This window comes from Schistocerca nitens, chromosome 2 (assembly GCF_023898315.1).
Source record: "Schistocerca nitens isolate TAMUIC-IGC-003100 chromosome 2, iqSchNite1.1, whole genome shotgun sequence".
In the NCBI taxonomy this organism is placed as follows: Eukaryota; Metazoa; Arthropoda; class Insecta; order Orthoptera; family Acrididae; genus Schistocerca; species Schistocerca nitens.
In genome coordinates this window covers 1,172,731,404-1,172,759,170 of record NC_064615.1, presented here as the reverse complement: position 1 = coordinate 1,172,759,170, position 27,767 = coordinate 1,172,731,404, and the positions used below count along the sequence as shown (strand labels likewise).

At 43.2% G+C, this 27,767-nt stretch overlaps 1 protein-coding gene and 1 non-coding gene across 2 annotated transcripts in view; one reads left to right on the top strand and one right to left on the bottom strand.

The window, feature by feature from the left end:
- Positions 1 to 1,875: 1,875 nt before the first annotated feature.
- LOC126235634 (PDF receptor-like) overlaps positions 1,876 to 27,767 on the bottom strand; it is a gene marked incomplete at its 3' end in the record, with an annotated part of 118,534 nt that continues 92,642 nt past the window's right edge. Inside the window, exons 9-10 of the mRNA XM_049944346.1 lie at positions 17,127 to 17,310; positions 1,876 to 1,965 (exon numbers count right to left, since the gene is read on the bottom strand). Coding sequence (XP_049800303.1) covers positions 1,876 to 1,965; positions 17,127 to 17,310 — 274 coding nt within the window. The remainder of the gene's footprint in view (positions 1,966 to 17,126; positions 17,311 to 27,767) is intronic.
- Trnap-cgg (transfer RNA proline (anticodon CGG)) lies at positions 13,360 to 13,434 on the top strand. Its single transcript has one exon. It is a non-coding gene; the product is annotated as a tRNA-Pro (tRNA).

Here is a 27,767-nt window from a genome sequence, read left to right as displayed (position 1 = left end):
AGTTGTGTCAATAACGCGAGATGTTTTATGGGTCCAGAGCGTTCCGCTACCTTGGAACGGCATAATTTCAAAATATGCATGTTACAATAATTTTTTAACCACCATTCCGATCCTTAGAAACGGCACAAGTACATATCTGCTTCAAATGAAATCCAATATGGCGTCTCGCCACTGTATTTTGAAGAGACACTGATTGTGGGGCTCGGGAGGCGCGCATGTGACAGAGGTGGCGTTCTCTCATCTCATTGGTCTACGTTGAAACGTACGGTCAGAATAACTATTATGCTAAATACCCCGAAAGACTCCCCAGGGTGTTCCTTCCACGTAATGACGTCAGGACCACGGCGCACTCAGCGTTCAACGTCCGAATGCACGGTCCGTGTGCCGACGGCTATAATATGGAGAGACATCTGAAATAACAAGTGTGAGGAGAGCAGCTCTCAGTGCCCCATTTCTCTGCAGTTGTGGGTTTGAGTCACTTCGTGATGAGAGTTGTGTGCATTTAGCCACCGTTTTCTGTATCCTGAGCTTATTTGCGGTACTTGGTGGCAGCCAAGGACCGAGTAGTTTGCTTCAGACCAAGCTTTTGCATACGAATCTTGCGGTACTTTTGGTCGCGACATTATAAACAATTCAGTCGGTTACATCTCAGTCCACGGGCGTGTCGACTTTTCCCATGCTGTCGCAGTAAGTTAATCGCGCTATCCTGTCGCTACATCTTTTCAAAATCAGTTCTCGTAGCTATTGAATATTTTCCTTTTCATTTCAAATTCTCAAGATCCCTTGTGTCTTTTTGCTAGCACGGTCTCTCAAAAGGGGCTGGACGAGCTGTTTGTGGTGCCCTGCCCACTCGTCTCATATAGGAAGCTGCTTTCTCGGATAGCTGTACAACAAGTCAAGCAAATCACATTAATGGTTTTTATTACAATAAAGTAGATTGACATTACTTTAGTTTACAGTGTCGTGTAGCAATTTGTTGGTGACATGCAAATAATCAATGTCTTTCGCGATGTGGAATGTCCATGTAAGTAACGGATACGGCTCTCAAGTAGGTCTCCGAGTGTCCGTCTTCTACTGTCCGGACGAGGCTGGCAGGAGCGACGCTTATATTCTCTTCTGCTAGAGGCCGCTCCTGTCGTGCTGCGGTCCTTGTCCACGGACTATTGTCTGACGTCATGTCACAGCCTTCTCTGATCTTACGTTCTTCTTCCACATGCCAGCGCGTGTCGTTACGCCGGAACACTGTTCGTGTTTCATTTCTGTGTTCAGTGATAATTTGTTTTTACTCGTTACCTACAGCAAGACTTGTTTGCCAGGTTATTATATTAATTGTGAGTTGATCGGTCTGTGTAGCAGATAACACGCTCCCCCTCATTTCAAGTCTTTTATCTTGGTGCATATGTCTAATTTATACTGCATATCTGTCTGCCTACAGGTCTGTAGCGTGCCTACAGCAATAATTTTCCATTTACCCATCGAAACCTCTGGTAGACGTGAAGAAGCCCGATGTCGCCACTATCAGGGTAACAACAGACTGGCAAGTGAGGTAAATGAAGCAGTTAATACGGAATCAGCAACAGCCACATCATCCAGTTCTTCTTGAACGACACCAGGTCCAATAAAGTTCGAGAGCTACAACTCCAACAAAAACATGCTAGCATCGATATCAGTGCCATTAAAGAGGGCACGATTGTGAGCGGGGAGAACGACTGAGATTCACAAGGTGAGAACTGCTGGTACAGTGATGAGGTAATGAGTTACCACTGACCTGCCCTGCCTCCTGGGGCCGGGTCCGGCAGCAGCAGCGCCCAGAGGACTGCAGGCGGCGGGCAGCGGCTGGCGCAGCTCTGCCGTCACGCAGACGCCCGAGAAGACGGACACGCGGCGGCCCGGCGTGGCCGTGGCCAGCTGGTGCTGGCGCAGCGACAGGTACACCCACAGGCTCTTCAGGATCGCCAGCCGCACCTGCAGGCCGAAACGGCTACGGTTAGCCCTGGGAAACAGCTTCTCTGTTTGCAGTAGATGCACCACACCCCCATCACACACCACACACAGTGCATCACGCAACACACAATACCACACCACACATGACACCACAGATGACACACCACACCACACAACAGCTCACAGCATACCACACTTCAAACCTCACGTGACAAGTACCATACCACAAACATCAAAACCAGATTTCACACACCATACACTGCACACCATCTCCCCATACACCTCCTCATACACGAATGCATGTGTGTGCATGAATGCAGTATAGCACACCACAGCCCCACACACCACACACAACATATCGCATTCCATACACCAATGCACCACACACAGCACACCACATGCCACACTCACCATCCCAGCACACCACATGCCACACTACAAACACCACACAGCAGCCATACCAAACTCCACACCATGCTGGAGGAATCACTTTGATTAAGTGGATGGTAACTGAAGATGATGCTGTAGTCCAAGTGAACGTTATGCAACCCACTAGACTGTAAGAGCCGATGGCGCTTACTACAGCGTAAGGTATAAGCATCTCTTCCTGTACCTGATTTCGAGTACATAACCAACCTCAAATTGAACAATCTGCCAACAGAAGTGGAAAAACTGGAGAAGTTATTGAAGCAGGTTTCTGGAAGAAGAAGTAAATCATTCTCTTTAGATACTTTGTACAAGCACTTTGTGATGTCACATGGAAGTATAGCATTTGATTACAGGCGAGTAGACCAAGACTGTTGAATAATATACCTATCACCCTTAATGGAGATAAAGATAGGACAGCTTAACGCCATCAGAAGTGTCAGTATATTGCATGAGGCTAGATGACCGGCTTCGGAGTTGCCTCCATGAACCGTATACGGAGGCAGGAAAGATTCCCAGTATGCCAATAATCGTCCAGATAATCACACAAGGGCAGTGTCCTATGGCAAAACTGATAGTACTTAACACGGCTGAAAAATGGTTCAACTGGCTCTGAGCACTATGGGACTTAATTTCTGAGGTCATCAGTCCCCTAGAACTTAGAACTACTTAAACCTAACTAACCTAAGGACATCACACACATCCATGCCCGAAGCAGGATTCGAACCTGCGACCGTGGCGGTCGCGATGTTCCAGACTGTAGCGCCTAGAACTGCTCGGCCACCCCGGCCGGCAACAAGGCCATAACAGTGACAAGAATATCACAAAACTGTTCAGAACACACAGTCTGTGTGTAAATGTTAACCCTAAGGGAGAGCTGAATCCTTGTTTCCTCGTATTTTCAGTTTAGTGATGAGACGTATGAGTATGTTCGAAGACTAAGGGATATTAGTCACCTAGGACGAACTAAGCCTCTTGTGTTCTCCATGATGCAAATGCGAAGTCGTTATTATGGCATAACTGCCTGACCGATCACTGTGACAGACAACTAGAAGAAGCCATTATGGAACTCAACCTACAGGTATTCAATGCACCTCACAATCCACCAACGTACGAAGGGAGGCTCGGAGTAACATCAGATACTGACGTAACTGTAGCAAATATGGCAGCTGAGCGCCGTGTGAAAGACTGGAAGGCTGCGAGTGGAATGACATCGGGTGACCGCAACATCATACACTGGAAGGGAAATCCAAGACGACACAGAAAACGTGCGCATAAGGATCAAATATAATATCAAGAACGCTAACTGGAAAGAACTAAGAAGAGTGTTTCAGTGTCCAGGAACTCCATTGCTGGGCCATAATGTAGATGCTAAAGTGCAAGGATTGACAGTGGCTATACATAGAGCGATGGAGGCATCGGTAATTATCAGCAGAAGTCATTCTAAGAGTACCTTGCATCTCGACCGAGGCGCTGCAGAAATTAAGATGCGAAACAAGAAGAGCCAGGTAGCTACACCAGAGCACCGTGACTCAAAAAGAAAGAGTCCGAAGGTTGCATAGATAAAGGTATTTTAAACAAAGTTTTAAGGAAGAGTTGTGGAAAACAAAAATGGAACGATGGAAGCAATCCATGGAGGCTAACTATAGAAACCAGTGAGAAAACTCGATCACCAACAGTCTTATCCACTCTCAGAAGGAATGATTCGACCGTAACAGAAAGTTGGGAACAGTCAGCTGCCCTGCTAATTGAAAAACTACTTACTGGCGATGGAGAGAAGGCGTGACAGATGATGAGCGTAGGTTACGGGACATGTTATGAGAAGAATAGAGGTACAATAAACTTGTGTACCCCTTCGCACAAGAATAAATTAAACGTATAATTTTAGACGGAAAAAGAAAACATCTCCAGGACAGGACGGGATCCCTGCCGAAGTATTACAAGCCTTTTGTGATCAATTAGATAGTTACTTGTGCAATCTGTACAATGAGTGTCCCCTGCAAGGAAGGGTCTAACTTACAAGGAAGGGTCCCTGCACGGTGGAAGAGCACTGAAGTGGTAGTATTTAGTACAGGGCAAGATAAAGATCCAACGACACCCAGATCCTACAGACCAATTTGTCTTTTGCACGTTCTGGGCAAGATATTTGGAAAACTGTTTTGCAAAACATTACAAGACCACAGAGCGGTACACTGGATGAGCCCTCACCACTACGGGTTTACAAGAGGCTAGTCAACTGAAGACGCAATTAACAAGGCGATTTAGCTAGCGAAGGTACCCATTCTAAGTACTCTCAACTACCACGGTGTGATTGTCGCTAAACTATAGAGAAAAGGCGGATATTTTTCTGACGTAGGTAAGCTGCTAAAGTATGCAAGTAATATTTAATGGTTATAGCTGCCATGATGTGACCGAACTTCTGTAATTGAAATATTTACATTTTTCTGACGAACTGGAAAGTTGTAGAGCGCTGCCCAGAAATACGGATAAGAGGTTTCACAAACGTCTGCCCTGTGTAACAAAAGTAAGCAAATACGAAACCAGATATGTATTGCGTGTTTTTCTGTGCGTTTGGTCCGTCGGCATACAGTAAACCAAGAAAATGTAGGATCCTGCTGCTACTGTTGTTTTGCAATCGCAAAGTCATTAGCTCCTCGAATACTTCGTGTATCAGGTGTCAAGCTGCGCTCCTGTTTTGTTGTAGCCGACAGATACCATGGTCTTGATGCACTTCCTACTTTCACAGTGTAGGTAGGAGACCAAAAAGTAGATATGATTCCGTTTATTGAGCAGGTCGCCAAATTGCTGGATAACTATTCAAATTGTCTACTGGAAGGTATCGCCAAATTAGAATTGTTAAAGCAAAACATGCCAACAAAATGGAACAGCATTTGATGAGGACAATACAACTTATATTTTAGTAGCTGTAACACACAATCCTGCCGTTATGAAACGATGTGCAACTGCGATCAGCTAAACGAGTGTATTGGAGATATTACATTTCTATTCGTTTCATCCTTTCAACGTTTCACTCCATACACAGCTTCGCGGCAATGACTTTGAGAACGGTTTACTTCTCCGAATGGTGTGTAGGAAAACTGCCAAGTGACGAGGCGGTTTTAGGCGAAATTTTGCTTACAGATGAAAAGTCGTTTACGAACCATCGCCAGATCACTTTCAGCAATCTAAACAACTACTGGTCACTTGAAAATTCACGCTCGCTGACAGCGGACCACGATCTATCAATGTATGGTGAGGGCTTTTCAGGAATCACAACATACGTCCCATCTTTATTCACGAGAGTATAAATGAATACAAATATCTACAGTACCTAACAGCTTCGATACCCCTGTTATTTGATAATATCCCACTGACTTCAAGGTAATCCTTGTCGTACCAACATACTGGATGTGTCTCGTCAATTCCATAGTGATAATTACAAACCTCCTTAAAAAATGGGTTTCGATTGATCGGACGCTCGGGAAGCCCAAAACTGCCTGCACTTTCATGACACTTAACCACTTTTATCCGTGGGAATAAATAAAGAGCTCCATAAGAAAACGCCACATAACAACCGTCTGTGTAGCGATAAGTCCAGATGAAATTCAATTTGCACTATTGTCAGTCTGAAATGGTTTCATAGCATGTATTACTATTAAAGCCAATGTCATGTGAAAGGAAGGTTCTTCAAAGGCTCTCGCCAATAACACTAACAGTTTTAAGATTAATTTCTTCGCAAAGAGTTGTGCTACTATGCTATTAAATAATTCTCACGATTTTATTAATTGTAAGGATCAAACAAGTCTCCGTAAAACTAGCATTTTTGATGGGCGTGTTTTTAACCTACTATCTTAATTTTTATTTTATGAAAATAACTGTCAAGAAAACAAAATGTTGGCATTTGCAGGCCGAAGTGGCCGTGCGGTTCTAGGCGCTGCAGTCTGGAACCGCGAGACCCCTACGGTCGCAGGTTCGAATCCTGCCTCGGGCATGAATGTGTGTGATGTCCTTAGGTTAGTTAGGTTTAACTAGTTCTAAGTTCTAGGGGACTAAGGCCTCAGCAGTTGAGTCCCATAGTGCTCAGAACCATTTGTTGGCATTTTTCACGAACTTGAAAAAAAGAAAGCAGAGTTGTTTCAGCATCTTGTGGGCCCAAACAGCTCATTAAAAAGAATCTGGTGGACGCAGTTAACATTTTACAGCGACGAGCGTGATGGAAGTTGAGATTCAATACCGATATTTCCGAGATTCAAGAAACAAATACCAGGATACGTTATACTGACTTTTAGTACTAGTGGTTTAGCACTAAGGTGAAGCGTGCAAGCTTGGGATGCGTCAGCCGTAGCGGGTGCCGGAGTGGGGGGACGGGCTTGCGCTCGCTCTGAAATCTGATTCCAAACGGACTGCACTTGCTTAATCCTTCACATCTCGGCTTCTGAAGCAAGTAAAACATTCTTTTTGTACTTCCACTGGGGCAGCTTGACGAGATAAACATGAACGTTATAGTAATGTTCGCCTTAGAAGCAAAGGAGCCTCGGAAATATTTAACTTTTATCTAATTTTTATTACGTTTATCGTCATTTTAATAGTCTAGTATAGTTGTAGAAATGTTTTTCATTTAATACATTAACTGCTTTGCTTAGTTGCTGACACTTAAGTTATAATTTTCGATGGTGTCTTTTACACTAATTTTAATATTTAAATAGTTAATTATTTTGATACAAAATTAAATAAATGCAATATGCCAATTAATAATACTGAAAATCAAAGAGATGTATCCTAGTACTTGTTTCTTGCAAATATAAGTGTTCAATATTAACCTCCGTCAAGCGCATCATTGTAAAATAAATAAATAAACAAATAAAATGAAACCTCGGGTCGAGGAGGTCGTAGAAACAATTTTTTTTTTAAATCATAAAAATATGTCAGCTGTCTCTTCCTTTAAAAATTAATTTAATAAAATAAAAATTGAGATAGTTAAATAACAACACCCTCAAGAAATGTGCAAGTTTTCCGAACTCTTCATTTGATCCTGACAATTAAGAAAATCGTTGAATTTATTTAACAGCATGGTAGAATAACTCTATGCGAAGAAAATAAGCCCTAAACCGTTACTGTACTACCGTTCGCTTACAAGACCAAGCCTGTTACAGCGAGCTGTTTTTTATCGATATGTCTTACAATTTTTTAATTTTTTGAGGAACTACTTTTTTGACTTACCGCAGCCTGTACTTAAAGTGAATAGCATGTGGGAAGGTGAATGTAAATAAGCTGCAGAGATCCCGATTTTTAACATTTTTTCGAAATATCTCGAAAGGTAAATAAGCAATCGATACTTATAAAAAAGGCAGTCAATATATCTTCTTAAGCCGTACAAATTTCTCCTTTAGCGCTTTTCAAACGGAGTTACAGATTATTATTTATTTAAGAAAGACTGCTTTTTGCAACTTTGCAGACTTGTGCCATCATGTCACCATCTTGACTCGAGTTTCATGAAAATGAAAGTATTTAAAAATTTTTATATCCTTAACGCTCCTTTTCTTGGTAATAACTTTTGAAATAACTCCATAATGCTTTGAGTACAATAACCGATAAACAGGAAAGCCACGAAGAAAATAAAACAAGTTAATGAGTGCAGTGCAAGCTCGATTCCAGTTGCTTGCAACTCGAAAGGACAAACAGCTGTGGGTCAAGGAGCACAAAACGTTGGCAGTAAAGTCTCGAATTTATCATCCTTAGGCAAAGCTGTCACTCAGTCGAATCCTGCCTCGGGCATGGATGTGTGTGATGTCCTTAGGTTAGTTAGGTTTTAGCAGTTCTAATTTCTAGTGGACTGATGACCTCAGAAGTTGAGTCCCATAGTGCTCAGGGGCATTTGAACCATTTTGTCATTCAGTCTGTAAGAATGAAACAATGAAATGCTACTAAATCCTGGTGAAATTTTTCCTATAAAAGCGAAAATCACCTGATGGATGACGTTTTCAAGTTTTAGACAGCTTAAGACAGACTGCAGCCAAAGAAACATTACGAGATTTACCTACGTGAGGGTGCGACCGATCTTTCATCAAGCTCCTCACGGTTGGCGCATTTTGCTCGTAGTTTATTTCACGGTTGTTTCTGTAGTGGACTGTTAAGGCAGCCAGTCCACAGTGAAGTAGCCGAAAGGGCACGCGTAAACTCACGCCGTCTTGCGTTAAGTCTGGAACAGGATTCGTAATGAATGTGATAAAGAAAAGAACGTAGCTACTAGAACATTTAACTTTTATATTGTCCTTTGGTATACAGCATTCTGGATGATACAAGTGAGACTCTATCTTGAGGTACATGCAACGTTACAAATGGTTAATGGCACCTTGCTAGGTCGTAGCCATTAACTTAGCTGAAGGCTATTCTAACTGTCTCTCGGCATATGAGAGAAAGGCTTCGTCAGTGTAGTCGCTAGCAACGTCATCCTACAACTGGGCGAGTGCTAGTACGTCTCTCGAGACCTGCCGTGTGGTGGCGCTCGATCTGCGATCCTGACAGTGGCGACACGCGGGTCCGACATGTACCAATGGACCGCGGCCGATTTAAGCTACCACCTAGCAAGTGTGGTGTCTGGCGGTGACACCACAGTTTCAAGCAAACGACGCCTATATGTGGTCACAACATTCATATGAGAATCATCGATATGTAATTGGTAGAACAGAACGGTATGTTAAATTCTATGGTAGTTGCGGCCAAATCTAAGTCAGTGGACAAGGCTACCTGTAATTGCATTTCGTCGTGGAGGCTATTGGGAAGACTTTATAGCTCTTTCAGCATAACCACTGCACATACAGACGTGTCGGTTGATACTACGGTTAATCTTTTCTTGCTTCACTAAATAAACTGGAGGTCACATAAATAACACAAAACCGGAACAACAAACAGACAGAAACTGGAGACCTCACTCGCCGTGGAATAACATGAAAGAGTCAAAAACTGTTAAGGCAATGGATTCATATGACGTGATGTTGATGAAACACTTAAACACTTCGAGGTCAAACTGAATTCATTGTTTGTGTGAGAATTCCCTTGTTGAAATGGTTTCTACATGGCAAATGAATGTCACGCAACACCTCATGTGATTACAGGAAACATTTATCGTCGGACACCAATCAGTCATCTACGTTCGCTTTGTTGCTGACAAAATAGTTACGTAAGGCGCACCAGTCTGGCCTTGTCCCGCGCAGCGAGGATAAACAAGTGAACACATCAGTACCACCACCATCTTTATAACATTCCGAATTTTTAAAATAAGTTTCAAAATGTATTACTACGCTTGTATCTACATCAACATAGATACTCCGCAACCCACCATACTGTGCGTAGCGGAGGGTACCCTGTACCACTACTGATCATTTCCTTTCCTGTTCCATTCGCAAATAGAGCCAGGGAGAAACGACTGTCTGTATGCCTCCTTATGAGCCCTGATTTCTCGAGTTTTATCTTAGTGGCCCTTACGCGCAATGTATGTCGGTGGCAGCAGAGTCGTTCGACAGACAGTTTCAAATTGCCAAAGCTCTAAATTTTCCCGATAGTGTTTCTTGAAAAGAATGTCTTCTTTCCTCCTGGAATTCCTATTTGGGTTCCTGAAGCATCTGCCGGTAAGAAATCTAGCAGTCCGGCTCTCAATTGCTTCGATGTCTTCCTTCAATGCGACCTGGTACCGATCCCAAACACACGAGCAATACTCAAGAATAGGTCGAATCAGTGTCGTATATGCAGTCCGGAAAATTAAGTTTCAGTTTCATTCGATAGCACAGTATAGATGTATTTCCAGAAAACTGCGAATGTAACTGCACGCCCGGAACATGATATTGTTGCAGTGTTTCTGCACCAGCAATATAGCTCAACCAACCCCAATGGATCCCAAATCTCTCTCTGGGGAAACTAATATACTACCAACATTAATCACTGCGTCCTGTGTACTTCAGAACTGCGATGACAATATTACTCTCGTAGGTTCTTGTCAAATACCTTCGCTATCCATACTTCCCTGTCACGCAGCATAGTCTGAACCTCCATTGCTGTACAGGATGTCATTTGGGTCTTTGTGCAGAAGATTTTCGACAGTGTTGGGGTTGTGCCACAAACTAGTTAATTGTTATCGATATCTCGGATACATTCATGTATGATATTTCAGGACACGTAATTAAAATGTTGTAGCCAGCGACACAGATAGTAAGGCTATTTACCCACCCTCACAACCAGAGGATCCACATACGCGCAGCAGGCAGCAGGCCGGATACTCGAGCTACTGCTCCACGTCACGTGGCGGGATCCTGTGGTCTCCGTCGTGGGGTAATGCTGTGTACTCAGTGGCAGCAAGCCAGTGTAGTACTGAGTCCTCACGCTTACAACTGGCTGCTTCTTGTTGCCGACCTAGGCTGCGGTTTTAGAGTATGTATGACTCTCGCTGGGTTGTCAAAAATGTGGGTGAATTCCTAAGAGAGCAAACTGCATAGGTCATCGATCGCTAGACTTACAAACTACTTAAACTACCTTACGCTAAGGACAACACACACAGCCGGCCGGAGTGGCCGAGCGGTTCTAGGCGCTACAGTCTGGAACTGCGCTACTGCTACGGTCGCCGGTTCGAATCCTCCCTCTGGCACGTTACTTTGGTTTAAGTAGTTCTAAGTTCTAGGGGACTGGTGACCTCAGAAGTTATGACCCATAGTGCTCAGAGCCATTTGAACCATTTTTTGACAACACACACACCCCTGGCCGAGGGACGACTCGAACCTCCGGCGGGAGGGCGCTTGGTTGTCATAGCAGTACGACGCACGTACACTTTATTCAAGGTCTCACAGTACCGTTCATTATTTTCCAGCCAGCAAAAATTTTGTGTCATATGTCGAAATCACAGTCTGTACTGAACTTGTAACTTGTGCCTATGTTCAAATACAAGGGACTGGAAGCAATGTTCCAACATTATGTTTGGTATTTTTTAGACACAGGTACCATCAAAGAGTATTTTTTTTCTTTTACCTTATTCGCAAACCTTTAACGAAATTTAAACCAATGATTTTATTCAAATAAATCGAATGGAAGCAATGTTCGAAAATAATGTTTGATGTTTCTTCGAGGCAGGTGCCATCTAAGCAAAGTTGTAGTTTTTTAGTTTCTTTAACGAACTATCACTTTAATAAGTCACAGCTGCAAAATACTAACGCGAATTCTTTACAGACGAATAGAAAAACTGATAGAAGCCGACCTCGAGGAAGATCAGTTTGGATTCCGTACAAGTGTTGAAACACGTGAGACAATACTGACCTTACGACTTATCTTAGAACAAAGACTAAGGAAAGGCAAACCTACGATTCTAGCATTTGTAGACTTAGAGAAAGCTTTTGACAATGTTGACTGGAATACTCTCTTTCAAATTCTAAAGGTGGCAGGGGTAAAATACAGGGAGCGAAAGGTTATTTACAATGTGTACAGAAACCAGATGGCAGTTACAAGAGTTGAGGGGCATGAAATGGAGGCAGTGGTTGGGAAGGGAGTGAGACAGGGTTGTAGCCTATCCCCGATGTTATTCAATCTGAATATTGAGCAAGCAGTAAAGGAAACAAAATAAAAGTTCGGAGTAGGTATTGAATTCATGGAGAAGAAATAAAAAGTTTGAGGTTCGCCGATGACATTGTAATTCTGTCAGAGACAGCAAAGGACTTGGAAGAGCAGTTGAACGGAATGGACAGTGTCTTGAAAGGAGGATATAAGATGAACATCAACAAAAGCAAAACGAGGATAATGGAATGTAGTTAAATTAAATCGGGTGATGCTGAGGGGTTTAGATTAGGAAATGAGACACTTAAAGTAGTAAAGGAGTTTTGCTATTTGGGGAGCAAAATAACTGACGATGCTCAAAGTAGAGAAGATAAAAAACGTAGACTGGCAATGGCAAGGAAAGCGTTTCTGAAGAAGAGAAATTTGTTAAAATCTAGTATAGATTTAAGTATCAGGTAGTCGTTTCTGAAAGTATTTGTATGGAGTGTGGCCATGTAGGGAAGTGAAACATGGACGATAAATAGTTTGGACAAGAAGAGAATAGAAGCTTTCGAAATGTGGTATTAAAGAAGCATGCTGAAGATTAGATGGGTAGATCACATAACTAATGAGGAGGTATTGAATAGAATTGGGGAGAAGAGGAGTTTGTGGCACAACTTGACAAGAAGAAGGGACCGGTTGGTAGGACATGTTCTGAGACATCAAAGGATCACAAATTTAGCATTGGAGGGCAGCGTGGAGGGTAAAAATCGTAGAGGGAGACCAAGAGATGAATACACTAAGCACATTCAGAAGGATGTAGGTTGCAGTAAGAACTGGGGGATGAAGAAGCTTGCACAGGATAGAATAGCACGGAGACCTGCATCAAACCAGTCTCAGGACTGAAGACCACAACAACAAAAGAAAGAATTGCCTTAAAGACCTTAAATTTGGGATCAGTTTTTGAGATTTCGTGGTTTTACGTTTAGGTTGTGTTATAGACTAGAGCCTTGCGGAGTGGTCGTGCGGTCTGAGGCGCCATGTCAGGGATTGCGCGGACCGTCCTGCCGGAGTATCGAGTCCTCCCTCCGGCGTGGGTGGGTTTGTTCTGTTCTTAGCAGAAGTTAGTTTAAGTAGTGTGTAACTCAAGGGACCGATGACCTCAGCAGTTTGGTCCCTTAGAAATTCACACACATTTGAACATATACACTAGAAGGATTATTTACTCAAATTTATGGTGGCTGGAGGGAGTAACACACAGATCAATAGTGAACAGTAAGGTGATAGTAGCTTTATGTTGATGGATGTGAATAACTACTGGTGATATTCCAGAATGAGATTTTCACTCTGCAGCGGAGTGTGCGCTGATATGAAACTTCCTGGCAGATTAAAACTGTGTGCCCGACCGAGACTCGAACTCGGGACCTTTGCCGAGGTACTGGCAGAAGTAAAGCTGTGAGTACCGGGCGTGAGTCGTGCTTCGGTAGCTCAGTTGGTAGAGCACTTGCCCGCGGAAGGCAAAGGTCCCGAGTTCGAGTCTCGGTCGGGCACACAGTTTTAATCTGCCAGGAAGTTTCACTGGTGATATTGTTCTCCATTTCTTCTCAGTGTGATGTAAGGGTTTTTCTTAGATGTAGCCTGCCAGAAGCTCCTCTCCAGTGCAAAATTCTTCAGCTCAGAGTAACTCTTACACACCATGCCCTTAATTCTAAGTTGGGTACATACTATCTGCTCAAGAAGTGCTGCACATTAATGTGGAGTGTGTCCACCCTTCGTTTTTACGACAGCTTGAACTCTACTGGGGACGTTTTCAGTGAGGCATATTATTGTTCATGAACCATTACCTCAGATCTGCAGCTTTACGACAGAGTGCATTGTCATGATGATACAAAGATTCATCGTCTCCGAATTATTCCTCTAATGTGCACAATGTAGAACTCTGTAAAATGTGTTCATAATATTCTACATATAGCGTTTTCTTAAGCGCTATAAGGAGACCACACCCTAACCATCTAAAACACCTGACTAGCGTCGCACCATCTCCTTCATACTTCACTGTTGGCACTAAAGATGATGGCACATATCGTTCTTCAGCCATTCGCCAAACCGAGTCCCTGCCGTTGGATTTTCACAGGTTACGCCATGTTTCATCTCTCCAGATCACTCATTTCGTCATTCACTGTCCAGTGGCGCCCTTCTTCGCAACACCTCTAGTATCACTAAGCAGTGACTACAGAAATGTGTGGCATTTGGGAAGCTGCTCGACCAGTGAACCCTATTCACGTGACCTTCCTACACAAACTTACAGCGCTAGATGAACTGATGATACAACTTCCGAACTCACGAGTCATTCCTTTAACCGATTTCGTGCGTTTTTATGACAATTTTCCGTAATACTCGTCGGTTCCTGTCCATCAGAACATGGGATCTGCGTTATCTCGGTTTAACTATGGTTGTTCTTTCGTGTTTCGACTTCACAGACACATCACCAAGAGTCGACTTGGGCAGGCTTACAAGAGTTGAGGTGTTCCTTATAGATATGTTACCCAGGTGCCCTTCAATGAGTAGTCCACACTAGAACTTACTGAGCTCTGCTTCCCGACCCATTCTGCTGTTAATGCTTCCACACTTAACAACTGTCGGATCCAGCTCTTGTGATCTCCACTCGTCAGTTTCGCATTGCTCAGAGGCGTGGAGATACTTTTGATGTACTGGGTGGCTATAATTAAACTTTCCCTATTTAACACATTATAACACGTAAACTAATTACTGTACCAGTACCAAACTTGGCAGCATTAATTTCAATGATATGGGGAAGAGAAATAATGGAGAATAAATTCAGTTGAAACACTTTCAATGTACTGTTACGGTACATCATACCATTACATACCGGTAGCATTTTTGCTACAAAAGGGGCTCAATATGGCGCCTGTCAGCGTCCAAAAGAGTTGTAAACCACACGATAGCATTCTGCACAGCAGAACGAAGCATGTCCTTAGCCATTCTGGCTACCTCTCTTGATATGCTGCGCTTCAGATCAGCACATGTGTGAGTGTTCCCCAGGTAAACCCTGTCCTTCGGGTTCTCCATAACCAGAAATCATAGGGAGCGAGATCAGGTGAACGTGCTGACCTAGCCAGCATTTTCAAACGATCGGTTGATAATTCGGTCGTTTTCAAATGTGTTTGTGAGAAGCAGGTGAACTTCACGAGCGATGTGCGGTGTGGTTCCATCTTGCATGAAAACTTTTCAGTTCAGAACGTCTCTGTCCTGTAGGGCGGGTATGACATGCTGCCGAAGCATACCGCAGTAATGCTGGCCAGTCTCACTGCATGCGGCATTTCGCGGATGATGCTGTAGTTTACAGAGAAGTTGCAGTATTAGAAAATTGCAGCGAAATGCAGGAAGATCTGCAGCGGATAGGCACTTGGTGCAGGGAGTGGCAACTGACCCTTAACATAGACAAATGTAATGTATTGCGAATACATAGAAAGAAGGATCCTTTATTGTATGATTATATGATAACGGAATAAACACTGGTAGCAGGTACTTCTGTAAAATATCTGGGAGCATGCTTGCGGAACAATTTCAAGTGGAATGATCATATAAAATTAATTGTTGGTAGGCGGGTGCCATGTTGAGATTCATTGGGAGAGTCCTTAGAAAGTGTAGACCATCAACAAAGGAGGTGGCTTAAAAAACACTCGTTCGGCCTATACTTGAGTATTGCTCATCAGTGTGGGATCCGTACCAGGTCGGGTTGACAGAGGACATAGAGAAGATCCAAAGAAGAGCGGCGCGTTTCGTCACAGAGTTATTTGGTAAGCGTGATAGCGTTACGGAGGTGTTTAGTAAACTCAAGTGGCAGACTCTGCAAGAGAGGCGCTCTGCATCGCGGTGTAGCTTGCTGTCGAGGTTTCGAGAGGGTGCGTTTCTGGATGAGGTATCGAATATATTGCTTCCCCCTACTTATACCTCCCTAGGAGATCACGAATGTAAAATTAGAGAGATTCGAGCGCGCACGGAGGCTTTCCGACAGTCGCTCTTCCCGTGAAGCGTAGGCGAGTGGAACCGGAAAGGGAGGTAATGACAGTGGCAGGTAAAGTGCCCTCCGCCACACACCGTTGGGTGGCTTGCGGAGTATAAATGCAGATGTAGATGTAGATGTCTTTGGTCCTTGAGTGCCAAACTGTTCAGAAAAGAATGAGCCAATGATGAACGTCACCGTGAAGCCACCCACATTGTGACACCTTCACCATACAGAGGAAGTCCATGCACCATGACTGGAGGTGAAGATCCCCAGTCAGCAATTCTGTGTGTTCACGTCACCCATCAGAGAAAGATTAGCTGTCCATTGGATCGTCCACGGCGAGCACAAGTCAACTTCAATCGTTGCAAGTGTGTCCTGTGGTGCAAGCTGCTGTACGTTATGGATCTTGTACGGGTACCATTCCAGAATGCTTGAAAGCACCTTCTGTATACTGAACCACGGTGTGTGCAACTGTCGTGACGCAGCGCATGCACTTCCTGACGATCGGGAACTGCGCGCAGCGTTGTCTGCCACATGAGGACCCTTCCGTAATCCTTTCAGCCTGCGATATTCTCGAAGTTCAGCTGTAGCATTACTGTTGTTTTGACAATAGAGCTTCACCAATAGTGCCCTGCTCATTTTTTCCAAGCTCATGTTGACACATCAACAAGTGCACTGCGACTGGTCAGTTGTGTGACACTATGAATCACGATGACTGATCACGGCGCCTCGAGGCCATAGTTGGAACTGGACGGTGGCGCTGCGACGCATGAAAATCATGCCACCCATACTCTGGTTGTCAAAACTACCAAGTTTAGTACTCTTATGGTAATTAGTTTCCGTGCTATAACGTTTTAAAGATGAAAAGTTTAATCATAATCACCCAGTACTCTAATAACTTTCTTCCCCAACATTTTTAGCCTCTACAATTCCCTCTAATACCATGAAAGTTATTCCCTGATAACTCAACACATGTCCAGTCATCATGTCCTTTTGTAGTCATTATTTTCGACATATATTCCTTTTGACGTTAGATACAGATTGTATAAGATAGGGAACACGCAGATATTTTGTCTGACATGTTAACTGGTTACTATAAGCCTAATCGTCTTACTGTTGGAAATGCATAAGAGAATATATGTTCTGTAAATTTTGATTGTAGAACGAAGCGCATCACGTAGACTACATAAGACAACCAGGGTGAGACACGCACCTCGCCGTTGAGGAAGCAGTAGAGGCAGGCTATGAAGAAGCCCTGGAAGGAGACGAGGAAGTGCGTGGCGTAGGACCAGAGCGCGAACTCCCAGGCGGCCCTGTCCAGCGGGGCGTCCGCCATGTTGACCAGGTTGGTGATCCCCAGCAGCGGCAGCAGCACCACCGCCGCCCGCACCGCTTTCCTGTGAACAAGGCGGCTCCAGCAACAGAACCACAATTTCTCGGCGCTAGAGATCAAATCGATTCTCAAAAGATGTGGTTGATTAACTATGGAGCAAGTAACTTTCTGAACGAAGTCAGTGGAGAATGAGAGCAATGAGAAAGGACCTCTTGTGGTTGTTCCTCCTTGTGCACTCTGCTGGTATCGACAGCAAATTCCTCCAAGAGAACAATTTGTCTGGGAAACGAGCCACAGCAAATTGGCAAGGAAATTAATGAACTGTGATTCAAAACCATGACGTTGCATTTGTAGTTTGTATTGGATTTCTGTGGGACTTCGTGAATTTCGATGATGTGGACCTGTTACTAAATCTTCGATCAACGGCACTGCCACGTTGTAACACCGTTTCCCGCCCGATCTCCTAAGCTAAGCAAAGCTTAGCCTGGCTAGTTCTTGCATGGGTAACCGAGTGCCATTGGTTTTCAGGACACGAAAGTCGCCGAAGTGGCGTCCAATTGAAAGACTTTCACCAGGCAGTGGTAGCAGAAGAAATTTTTTTATTTATTTTTATTAAAACCATAGCTCTAACTTCTTGAGCAAGCTTATACCTCAAATCAGCAAGAGCTTAATCTTTGATTTTGCAAGTAATGGGCGTAGACAATAGTCACAATGTACGTGAATAAAGAATTTTTCATGAATATGTCTCCCTTTCGATTACAAAATTCTTGCCCCGTGTGCTACTTTGTTTGAGAGACCAAGGGTCAGTTTGTGTGTTACAGTGATGTGAACCTACTACTTCTCTGTTTTATGCGTTTTCGATATCGCGTTTCATTCATTGCCACGATCTTTCGCTTTCTGTTTTGCCATTGGTCTGTGGCTCTGTACTAGTATCGCTTTCTGCTGTTCTATGTTGCCATTTGGCTCTGAGTATTCGAACTGCCTTTCGGCCTTCTCTCGTAGTATTGGTACTGGGCTTTCTGTATAGCAATCTCGTTCTGGCTTTCCATATTTGAACTGCGCTTTTCAACTGAGCTACACAGTGATGTTTTCGATAATAGTCACTTTCCTGTCTGTATCTCCGAGCGTTGTGGTCCGCTGTATTTATAGCATTCGAGGTTAATTGTGGCCCTATATCTAACGATTTACCGGTTATGTTCGGCCAACTGCCATCCGTTCGGTTTAGGATTCATGGTAGGTGTTTCTAACTTCTAACTTCTGATTGGTGTTCTAGCCCATTGTTGGTCTTTCGTGAGAGTCCTTACAGTTTTTTTTGTTTTTTTTTTTTTAAAAAAAGAAAAGCTTTAGGCACCCTTCAGGAACATTGGACCCATACATACGCTAACCTGACCATCCGCTAACTGCGTCATTCATTCGTTCACAGTGATTTTTTTGTCCCGTCCATGTTTCAGTTTTAATATCATGATCCACCATATAATGCATTTGCCCTGTTGCTCATTGCTGATTGTATCTATAATTCGACCACAACTGTAGGGAATGTTTTCAAGTTTTAAACCTCATGATGTGGCTTCTAAGATAAGAAACATGTCGTTAAGTAAATTATTTATAATACCACCAAAGTAGTTGTTGTTCTAGATGTTATGTTGTGTTTTTCTGCAATATGTTTAAGGATTTTCGTGATTTGGTGGGTGCTATTGTCGCTTTTACTTTGACCCTGCTCAAAAATGACAACAACCCGCTGTTTTCGCGTTAGGTTTAACCAATAACCCTCCCCCCCCCCCCCCATCACCCGCCTGCCAACTCTATGAAGTCTCTAACTATCATACATAAAACATCTTTAAATTTATGATAATTTTGGAAATGTATCAATAAGTTAAGCGAAAAAAGGTATGTCTAAAGTTTGTTGGAAGACACCAAGCGCTCTTATTATGAAACAATGGATCAGTATATTCTGCGTAATTTACGTTCCATTTTAAGTTGCAGATAGTTTTTCAGGTATTTCAATGATTATGACGTCATATCTCCTAAACCATGTGTCATACTATGATACAAATTTGGAGGTACATTCAGTGTTGTCTGTGAACATTGTATGCGAAGTATGTTGCAAATACACTTAATAGTAAAAAAAAATGAAAAAGCCATACCTCATGTTGCTGTTTTACTGCATGAACTTCGAAAATATAGTTAGCGGTAAAAAATTTTAATTTCGCAATTTTCTGGATTGTGTAGTCAAGAAAAAAATTCGTTGAAGTCATGTGTAAACCTTGTTACAAGTCAGTAGGTGGTCTTACACTCGAACACTGAGTGGCTATAATCGGGGCATTAGCTTCGAGACTTATGCACAGTCTTAACCGTAATACTTGTCTTACTGTGTAGAACTTCCCACATAAGATTATGCCTTTTAATAAGTAGATTATCCAGCATTTTATATTTTTAAATTTAGTCACTATTTATATGAGACATGGAAAATGTAATTTATCTTGCCCCTGGAGGCCGTTAGATAGGCAAGCTGCAATTGGAATGGGTTCCGTTCTCCCGGATGGTAGCTTAGCAATACTCAACGACGATATTGTGCACTTGACTTTTATCGTATAACAGACTGTGACGATACAGCAAACAAGTACAGGGTGACTAAGGAGAACGCATCGCACTTTCAATGCTTTCAGGTAAATCTACATATACTATAAACCACCGCCGGCCGGAGTGTCCGAGGGGTTCTAGGCGCTAAAGGCTGGAACCGCGCGACCGCTACGGTCGCAGGTTCGAATCCTGCCTCGGGCATGGATGTGTGTGATGTCCTTACGTTAGTTATGTTTAAGTAGTTCTAAGTTCTCTGGGACCTCAGCAGTTGAGTCCCACAGTGCTCAGAGCCATTTGAACCATTTTTGAACACCGCAAAATAAGTATTCTTCTTAACGACTCATCATTTCATGCTGAACGTAATCACTTAATGAGAGTGTTCCCAGCTACGTGCAATACACGCTGTCGACTTATTTGACAACAGAATTGAGTCCTATCCAACATCCAGGAAACTTCTCATTCTGTGTTTGCGTTGCAAAACGGGACAGGTGTGCTGGACAACCGTCGTGTTCCAGACATATACCCTGTCGAATAAGCAGTAGTACCTCTTGTAGAAGAACGGGCAGAATGTTCGTCAGAAAGTCCATTTAGAGCGCCTGAGATGGAGCAAGGTCGGACAGTGTAATTTCCTGTGATGCCGCACCGTATGCTTACGCACCACGGCCGTTGATATTGCACGTGACGAGGCCGGTGTGGATTTTCGGCGGCCCGATATTACATCTTATGCAAATTTATATTAGCTTGGTTAGTAAATTTTGCTTTATCGGTAAACAGCACGCGTTGGAACAACCTAGGGTCGTCTCTCAATTTTCTGAAGGGCAAATCGACAAAATTCTATAGGACGTCCGAAGTCCGAAATCGCGGTCGTCGAGTGACTGATGGAGTTACAGACGATAGAGTTGGAAATTCTGCCGATTCCGGATGCGAATGACTCTCGTATTTCTGGTTCCACGTTCCTTGGCAGTGAGTCTTGTACCAACGTGCGATTTGGTTCAAATGGCTCTAAGCACTAGGGGACTTAACATCTGAGGTCATCGGTCCTCTAGACTTAGAACTACGTAAAACTAACTAACGTAAGGACATCACACACATGAACGCCCGAGGCAGGATACGAACCTACGACCGTAGCAGCCGCGTGGTTCCGCACTGAAACGCCTAGAACCGCTCGGTCATCGCGGCCGGCCAATGTCCGAATTCATCAGCGTCGTAACCACAACAGTTTATTTGTGCTGTCTGTGACTCGCAGTCTTCTTTCTTTTGCTCTTTTGGCTGTCGAGCAGTCTGTCCGCACTAGCGTCTTAAGAATTCGTGCAATTGCATGTCGTGTCGGACACTGGCGATCCATATAGATAGACCTATACCACAGTACTGTGTTTACGCCATTTCTTTTACATTCACCATATAAAAGTAGTCTATTCAAATTCTTCTCATTATTGTACATGTCTGCACACAACGAATGTTGAAACAGAAATGAACGGCCTGCAGACAAATGTGTTGATATTCTGACACAGCGCTGCACGGGGTTTCTGCTTGACGGCTTCTGCACCAGCTAATGCAGATTTCGGCAACTGTGCTCTCAAATTCTAAGACATTTCTTTTACGACAAGTTTCAACGTCAACGATAACAAACGCTACATCACTGTAACTGTATTAGCAAGAGTTACCGAATGCAGTTATAAAAAGTACATGGTTCCATTTAAAAAAAAAAGTATCTGCTTTCATAGATCAGTGCCAGAAACATTAAGCAAACAAAACAAAACGTGTCCCTCGGTGCTCTAACATTTGTCGAAAGCAGCGTTTCGATATCTGTAACCAAAATGTTCAAATGTGTGTGAAATCTTATGGGACTTTATTGCTAAGGTCATCAGTCCCTAAGATTACACACTGCTTAACCTAAATTATCCTAAGGACAAACACAAACACCTCCGCCGGGACCAGCCGCAAAGTCCATGACTGCAGCGCCCAAGACCACTCGGCTAATCCCGCGCGGTGATTCTGTAACCGTTAACAAAATAAAAGAAGTGTTACACGTTTCGTGACTCACCCTGCGTGTACAGGACGACTGACCTTAAGCGTACACCGCAAGAACTGCGGGAATGGAAAGTGCTACGGATGTGTGGTTTTCGCAGAATAGACTGGTAGTCAGGGGATCGTATTGTTAACCGATAAACAGATTGTAATAATACTTACAAAGTGTATTTTTGTACATAGATATACTTTTTAATGGAACAAGGCCTATTGACAATAACAAACTAAAAGTAGGGTAAAAAGAATATCAGTGGTGTTTGTCGCAGCATTCTAGGTCGAGTCGTTTATTCTATAGGACGTCCGAAATCGCGGTCGTCCAGTGCCTGATGTAGTGACAGATGACACAGATGGAAATATTTTGAAAAGTCCTCACGCCGATACTTGTCTATGTCATTCAGTCTGCATAGTTGCTAGTTACGTTATTGTCAGGTTTACTTACAGTGTGTTTGTGTGTTCCTTGACTGCGTTGCGGCTTGCTAGTCAGTTAGTGTGTGACAGCCGAAGCAGAAGCTCGTGAGTGGACGATGGGATTTACCAATGCAGAAAAAGTCTACGTGCTCATGGTGTGTGGAGAGTGTAGGAAGAATGCAGTTCGTTCTTGTACCGTGTATGCGGCAAGACATTGTAATAGACGTCAAACATCTCGGCATTTATTTATCAACACCTTCAACCAGTTACGTGAAAGTGGTAGACACCTAGACAACGTAACAGAAGGAAAACAGTAATGTCAAAACAGGGCTGAATTAATGTTCTTGCTGCTGTTCCAGTTGATCCGCACGTTAGCTACCTGACAATGACGCGAGGAAGTGGCATCAGCAGGCAAGTGTCCTGTGTATTCTCTACCGACATAGTTTCCATCTCTGTCCCATCTCTCTCCATCAAGAGCTGCATGGAAACGATTGTGAGAATCATGTTAACTTTTGTACGTGGGCATTAATTACATGATATTGCAGATGGACTGTGTACCCAGTTGAGTGATGAAGCAATATTTACCAACCACGTCCAGGTTAACCGCCAAAATATGCACTGTTGATCTATCGACAATCCCTGTTGGCTTCGTCAGATGGAACGTAAGTGTCCATGGGGTTAGCGATGGTGAACTATCAACCAAGTAGCCTATTTATCACAGACAGGACATCGAATGTGCACAAGTATCACAGCCTCCTAATAGACCATCTTCCACGGATTCTAGAAGAGGTTCCCCTGCAGAATAGGAAGAACCTTGTCTACCAACACGATGGCTGTACAGCCCATAGTGGACGAAGTACTACAGCATGTCTTCACGAGTTTTTTTTTTTCCCAATTCGCTGTGCTGGACGTAGAGGTCCTGTACCTTGGCTGACCCACTCCCCGGATTTGACACCTGTCGACTTTTTTTCTGTGAGGAAAGTCGAAAGATTCTTTCAGCAATAACATACCAACTGCACCTTATGATACGCATCGATTTATTACTAAAGCCTGCTTGGTCGTTCCGTACTAGACTGGAAACTTGAATTCCCGCTGCCGATGGTCGATCTGAACACAAGCTGTGGTGGTCAGTCGTCTCGTTACTGGTCAGAATCCACATAGCTAGTCTATGCAATTGTTCTTTAGTTTGTGCTACCACAGATATTGTGCAAGTGTCAGTGAGGAAACTTTTCAAAATACGGTATCTCGTAAGCGACGCGCACGACAGTCCTACAACAAACACCACTGACATTATAATTTAGTCTGCCTTTAGTTTGTTAATGTCAATAGTCATTGTTACATGTAAAAGTGTATATTTATCCAAAAAACACTTTCTAACTGTGAATACTATTACAATCTGTTTATCGGCTGACGATGCGAGCCCCTGGCTACCGATCCATTCTGTGAAAACCGGACTTCAAAAGCACTTCCTATTTCCGTAAAATTTGCGGTGTAAGTTTTAGGTGGTTCACCATGTGTACAAGTACGTGTATGTTTGCATGTGTAGGAATATGCAGGGGAGATTTGCCTATATTGTAGTGACTCCTAATTTCTTGTGGTACTATGAATATTGGGAGACCAGCGTCAGCTACACGCCTCTTGGGGCCAATTTTTCAGCTATGAGTTGCTTATGTTGAGGAGCTGATCGTCTGGAAATACCGTTGATTTTGTTAAGGTTTTTACCTAACCTTTTGTGTACATGGCGAAGAAAATTACCATTAAAATAATATTTTATTTATGTGTGAACATATATGAAATAATCTTTGTTTTGAGTGACGATTCTGTTTTAATAGTGGTTCATTTGTAGGAAAGTAACAAAGAAGAAATGATGACGTTGCCTATGCTGTACCGCTCTAAGTTTCCGATCTTGTAGTGGTACAGTTTAAGGAACTTTCCCATGTAGTGTACCATAATGTTTCTGAACCATGGGATGAATTTTCAATGCATTCTTTGTCGTAAGTTATTAACTAAATAACTTTTTAGTATTTCCTAAAGGCCTAACGTAAAGAGGAGAACAGAAGAATTAAATTAGCTTTAACAGTATACAGGGTGCACGGATATAAGTGCAGATGTTTCTATTGGCGACTGAGGATAGTGTACTGAACGACGTAACATCACTGTTTACGTCATCTGTAGACTGCTAATTTTAGGTATTAGGACTCGTGTGCTTTAGGCTGGGTAGCATCTCCAAGCACACATGGCAAGGATTAATGCCTATTTTGGCCTGGTGAGCAGGTTTGGTGTTAAAGTGTCGATGGATGGACGCAAAACGTTTATCTATACTTAAAGCGGTAGTGCTCTTACTAATGGTGGAGTTACGACGGTGCAGAAGCAGAAAACATCAGGTAGTAAATTAGTTGTCATGTTTGGGGAAAGACCGTTCGACACAGAGGAAAAACAACCACCTGACTAATCCGTGTACATTTCAAGATATCACACATAAAATACACGCCCTGTGCATAAATGGGTCTCATGGATTAAATAAATGTGGACACATGTAAAATGTGCCTGAGTCAATATTTAAGAGGTATACTGAAAATAAAAATAAAAACGCGAAACGAGATATAAAAGACATAGGGCGCAGTAAAATGTTTTCGAACGGAGTTGCAAACGTATTGTAAGACCATATTCTTACATTTGAAAAGATGATGTTTAGTTTAAGCATTCCGGAAACTTTTATGCGAGTTCGCAGAACGAAGTGACCTGCCAAGAATGATCTAAAAGTATCCACGCAAGAAATATAGCTGAAATTAGAAAATCAGATTCCTAATTCGTACCAGTTGCACATGTTTAGAGAATTAAGTGTAGTGTATTTTTTTTCTTCATAGTTTCCGTTTTATGAATCAGATACCGAGAACAACAACCTGCAGCTGAGGAAGACAATGTTTAAGTAATTTTCTAACTTACTGGTTTACGGTATAACAAAGTGTTAAAAGTAGTACAATTAAGCAACCCTCCCCTATATTTGCACGTCATTTCAGAAGGCTGCTGAAATTTAATATTTGATCTCTGTTCAGGGAATGTCTAACATTTATGTTGACATACATGCTTTCGACACGTTAGCGAGTCTGTGACGATAGTGCAAGACACCGTGACATGAGGATAAAGTGCTTTGTCTAAATGGTCATTAATGACCGCAAAATATTAACAACAGTCTTGGAAAAACGTGCATCAATGAATGACTGGCACCGCAACTCGCTATTGGCTCACAAACGCAAGCTGTCATGACCAAAAGAATGTAGAAATAGTACGCTTTTTCGTTGCAGTGATTTAATAATGACGTTGCTCTGTGTCCGGCTTTTGTTTGGCGTAATACATTTGTTATCTCGTGGTGGAAGTGGAATAAACGAGAACTCAACCATTATATTTTCATTGGACGTACTTATTGTACGAGGGCTATTCGAAAAGTAAGGAACGATAGGTCGCATAATGGAAACCACAGTGGAAATCAAAACTGATTTATTTGGAACAGTTAGCTACAACTTCCATAGTCGCCGATCCGACTTAGACGTATGTCGTAGCGTTGCACCCTCGTTACAGAAGGCAGCCACCAGCGCTTTCCGCCAATTCCCTGCGCTGACCTACAGTTCGTTGTCTGTGCCAAAACCTTGTCTTCATAGCCAGCGGTTCATGTGAGGAGAGATGAAACTCAAGAGGGAGACAATTACTGGCTGTATTGTGGGTAATCAAACATCTCCAACAAATCGATGCAGGAGCATCTTCACTGCACCTGCAGAATGCGGCTGAGAATTGTCTTGAAGAAGAAAGCGCACGACAGTTATGTAATGTTGGCTGCATAGCTTCAGGCGAAATTTCTCACTAGGTCCTCATACTTGGCGGGAGACACTATTTTTCTAGCTATCTTTGTGTGTTCCCTGTGTGCTCAGAACTGAAAAGAACGACGTAACGCGATCGATGGGAATACTAGAGACACTGCCCAACAGACATGTGAAAAGCTTTATCGGATTTTCACTGTGGTTTCCATTTCGCAACTGATCGTTCCCTACTCTCCGAATAACCCTCGTATGTTTTTCGTTTGGAGCGTGGACTATAGCATCGAAATTTTTCCTCTAAAGGAGCATATTTGCAGTTCTACACACTGCATCACTTAATTTTCGCCTTACAACCTCCACAGTTCCATAAGACATTGATTAGTTAGAAGCCACCTGATCCTAACAACAGAGCATTTCGCCCTGTCGTTGGTACTTGATAGCGGGAAGGTCGTACAGGCAGATTCGGTTCGAAGTCACCAGTAGCCTCACACGAAAGGGCTTAAGTAAAAGAGAACGAGAAGACAGGTATGATGTGACCATGACACAACAACCCTCAGACTCATCACAGCCGCGCACCTATAGCGGCAAAGAAAGAAACCAATAATACTTACGACTGATACTCACTCCGTTTCTGATCTCTTCCCTGCTTGTCTTTGGTGACGAACAATCTTAGCAGCTTCGAATATTTCTGTATTCTCTCCAATTTCCGAACTTCACAAAATTTCCCCTGCTTAACTTGCTTGTTGTTGTTGTGGTCTTCAGTCCTGAGACTGGTTTGATGCAGCTCTCCATGATACAGTAAAGCTGCACGCCCTCGGGAAAAAATACGGCTGTAGTTTCCCCTTGCTTTCAGCCGTTCGCAGTACCAGCACAGCAAGGCCGTTTCGGTTAGCGTTACAAGCCCAGGTCAGTCAATCATCCAGACTGTTGCCCCTGCAACTATTGAAAAGGCTGCTGCCCCTCTTCAGAAACCACACGTGTGTCTGGCCTCTCAACAGATACCCCTCCGTTGTGGTTCCACCTGCGGTACGGCTATCTGTATCGTTGAGGCACGCAATTGCTTAGCCAATGCTTCTAGGGAAGTTGATATTGTGGAGAACGGCTTAGCACCATGATTTGCAAGGTATGTCACACGTATACCAGTAAGAGACACATCCTGCACCAATGACAGATATAGAAGGTAGCAATGGGAATCCATTGTCTTTGGGATGATCTCATACACAAGAGACAAGAAAAATTTAAGTAATACACAGTAGTTACGTTTGGCGCATATTACAAACACAAACTAAAGGAAGAGAGTAGTATTCAAGTAGGAAATGGGTAAAAGCACACTAGATGGAGTTTTGCACACGCGCGTTAACCATAGACCCTTCAATGACGTCCAGCTATGGTAGGAAGAATTCCAACTAGCGACCTGGGTAGCGACACGTGAAGATGCTGGCCACACTATGTGACGAATGGCTTCTGCGTGAACCTGTTAGACGGGCACTGACTACTGGGCATTGAACAAGGTAGAATCGGGTAATGCCAACTGGCAATGGGAGACATGAGTCATCTCAGCACTTGTTCGTGGACTGCTGAGTATTTGAGTTCGCCTCGGTGAATGCTGAATCAGTGCTGGTTTGGTGAGATCGCTTCAGTGCAGCATACATTTCGTTGTGGGCGTGTTTAAATTCTACTAGCTTTACCTTTT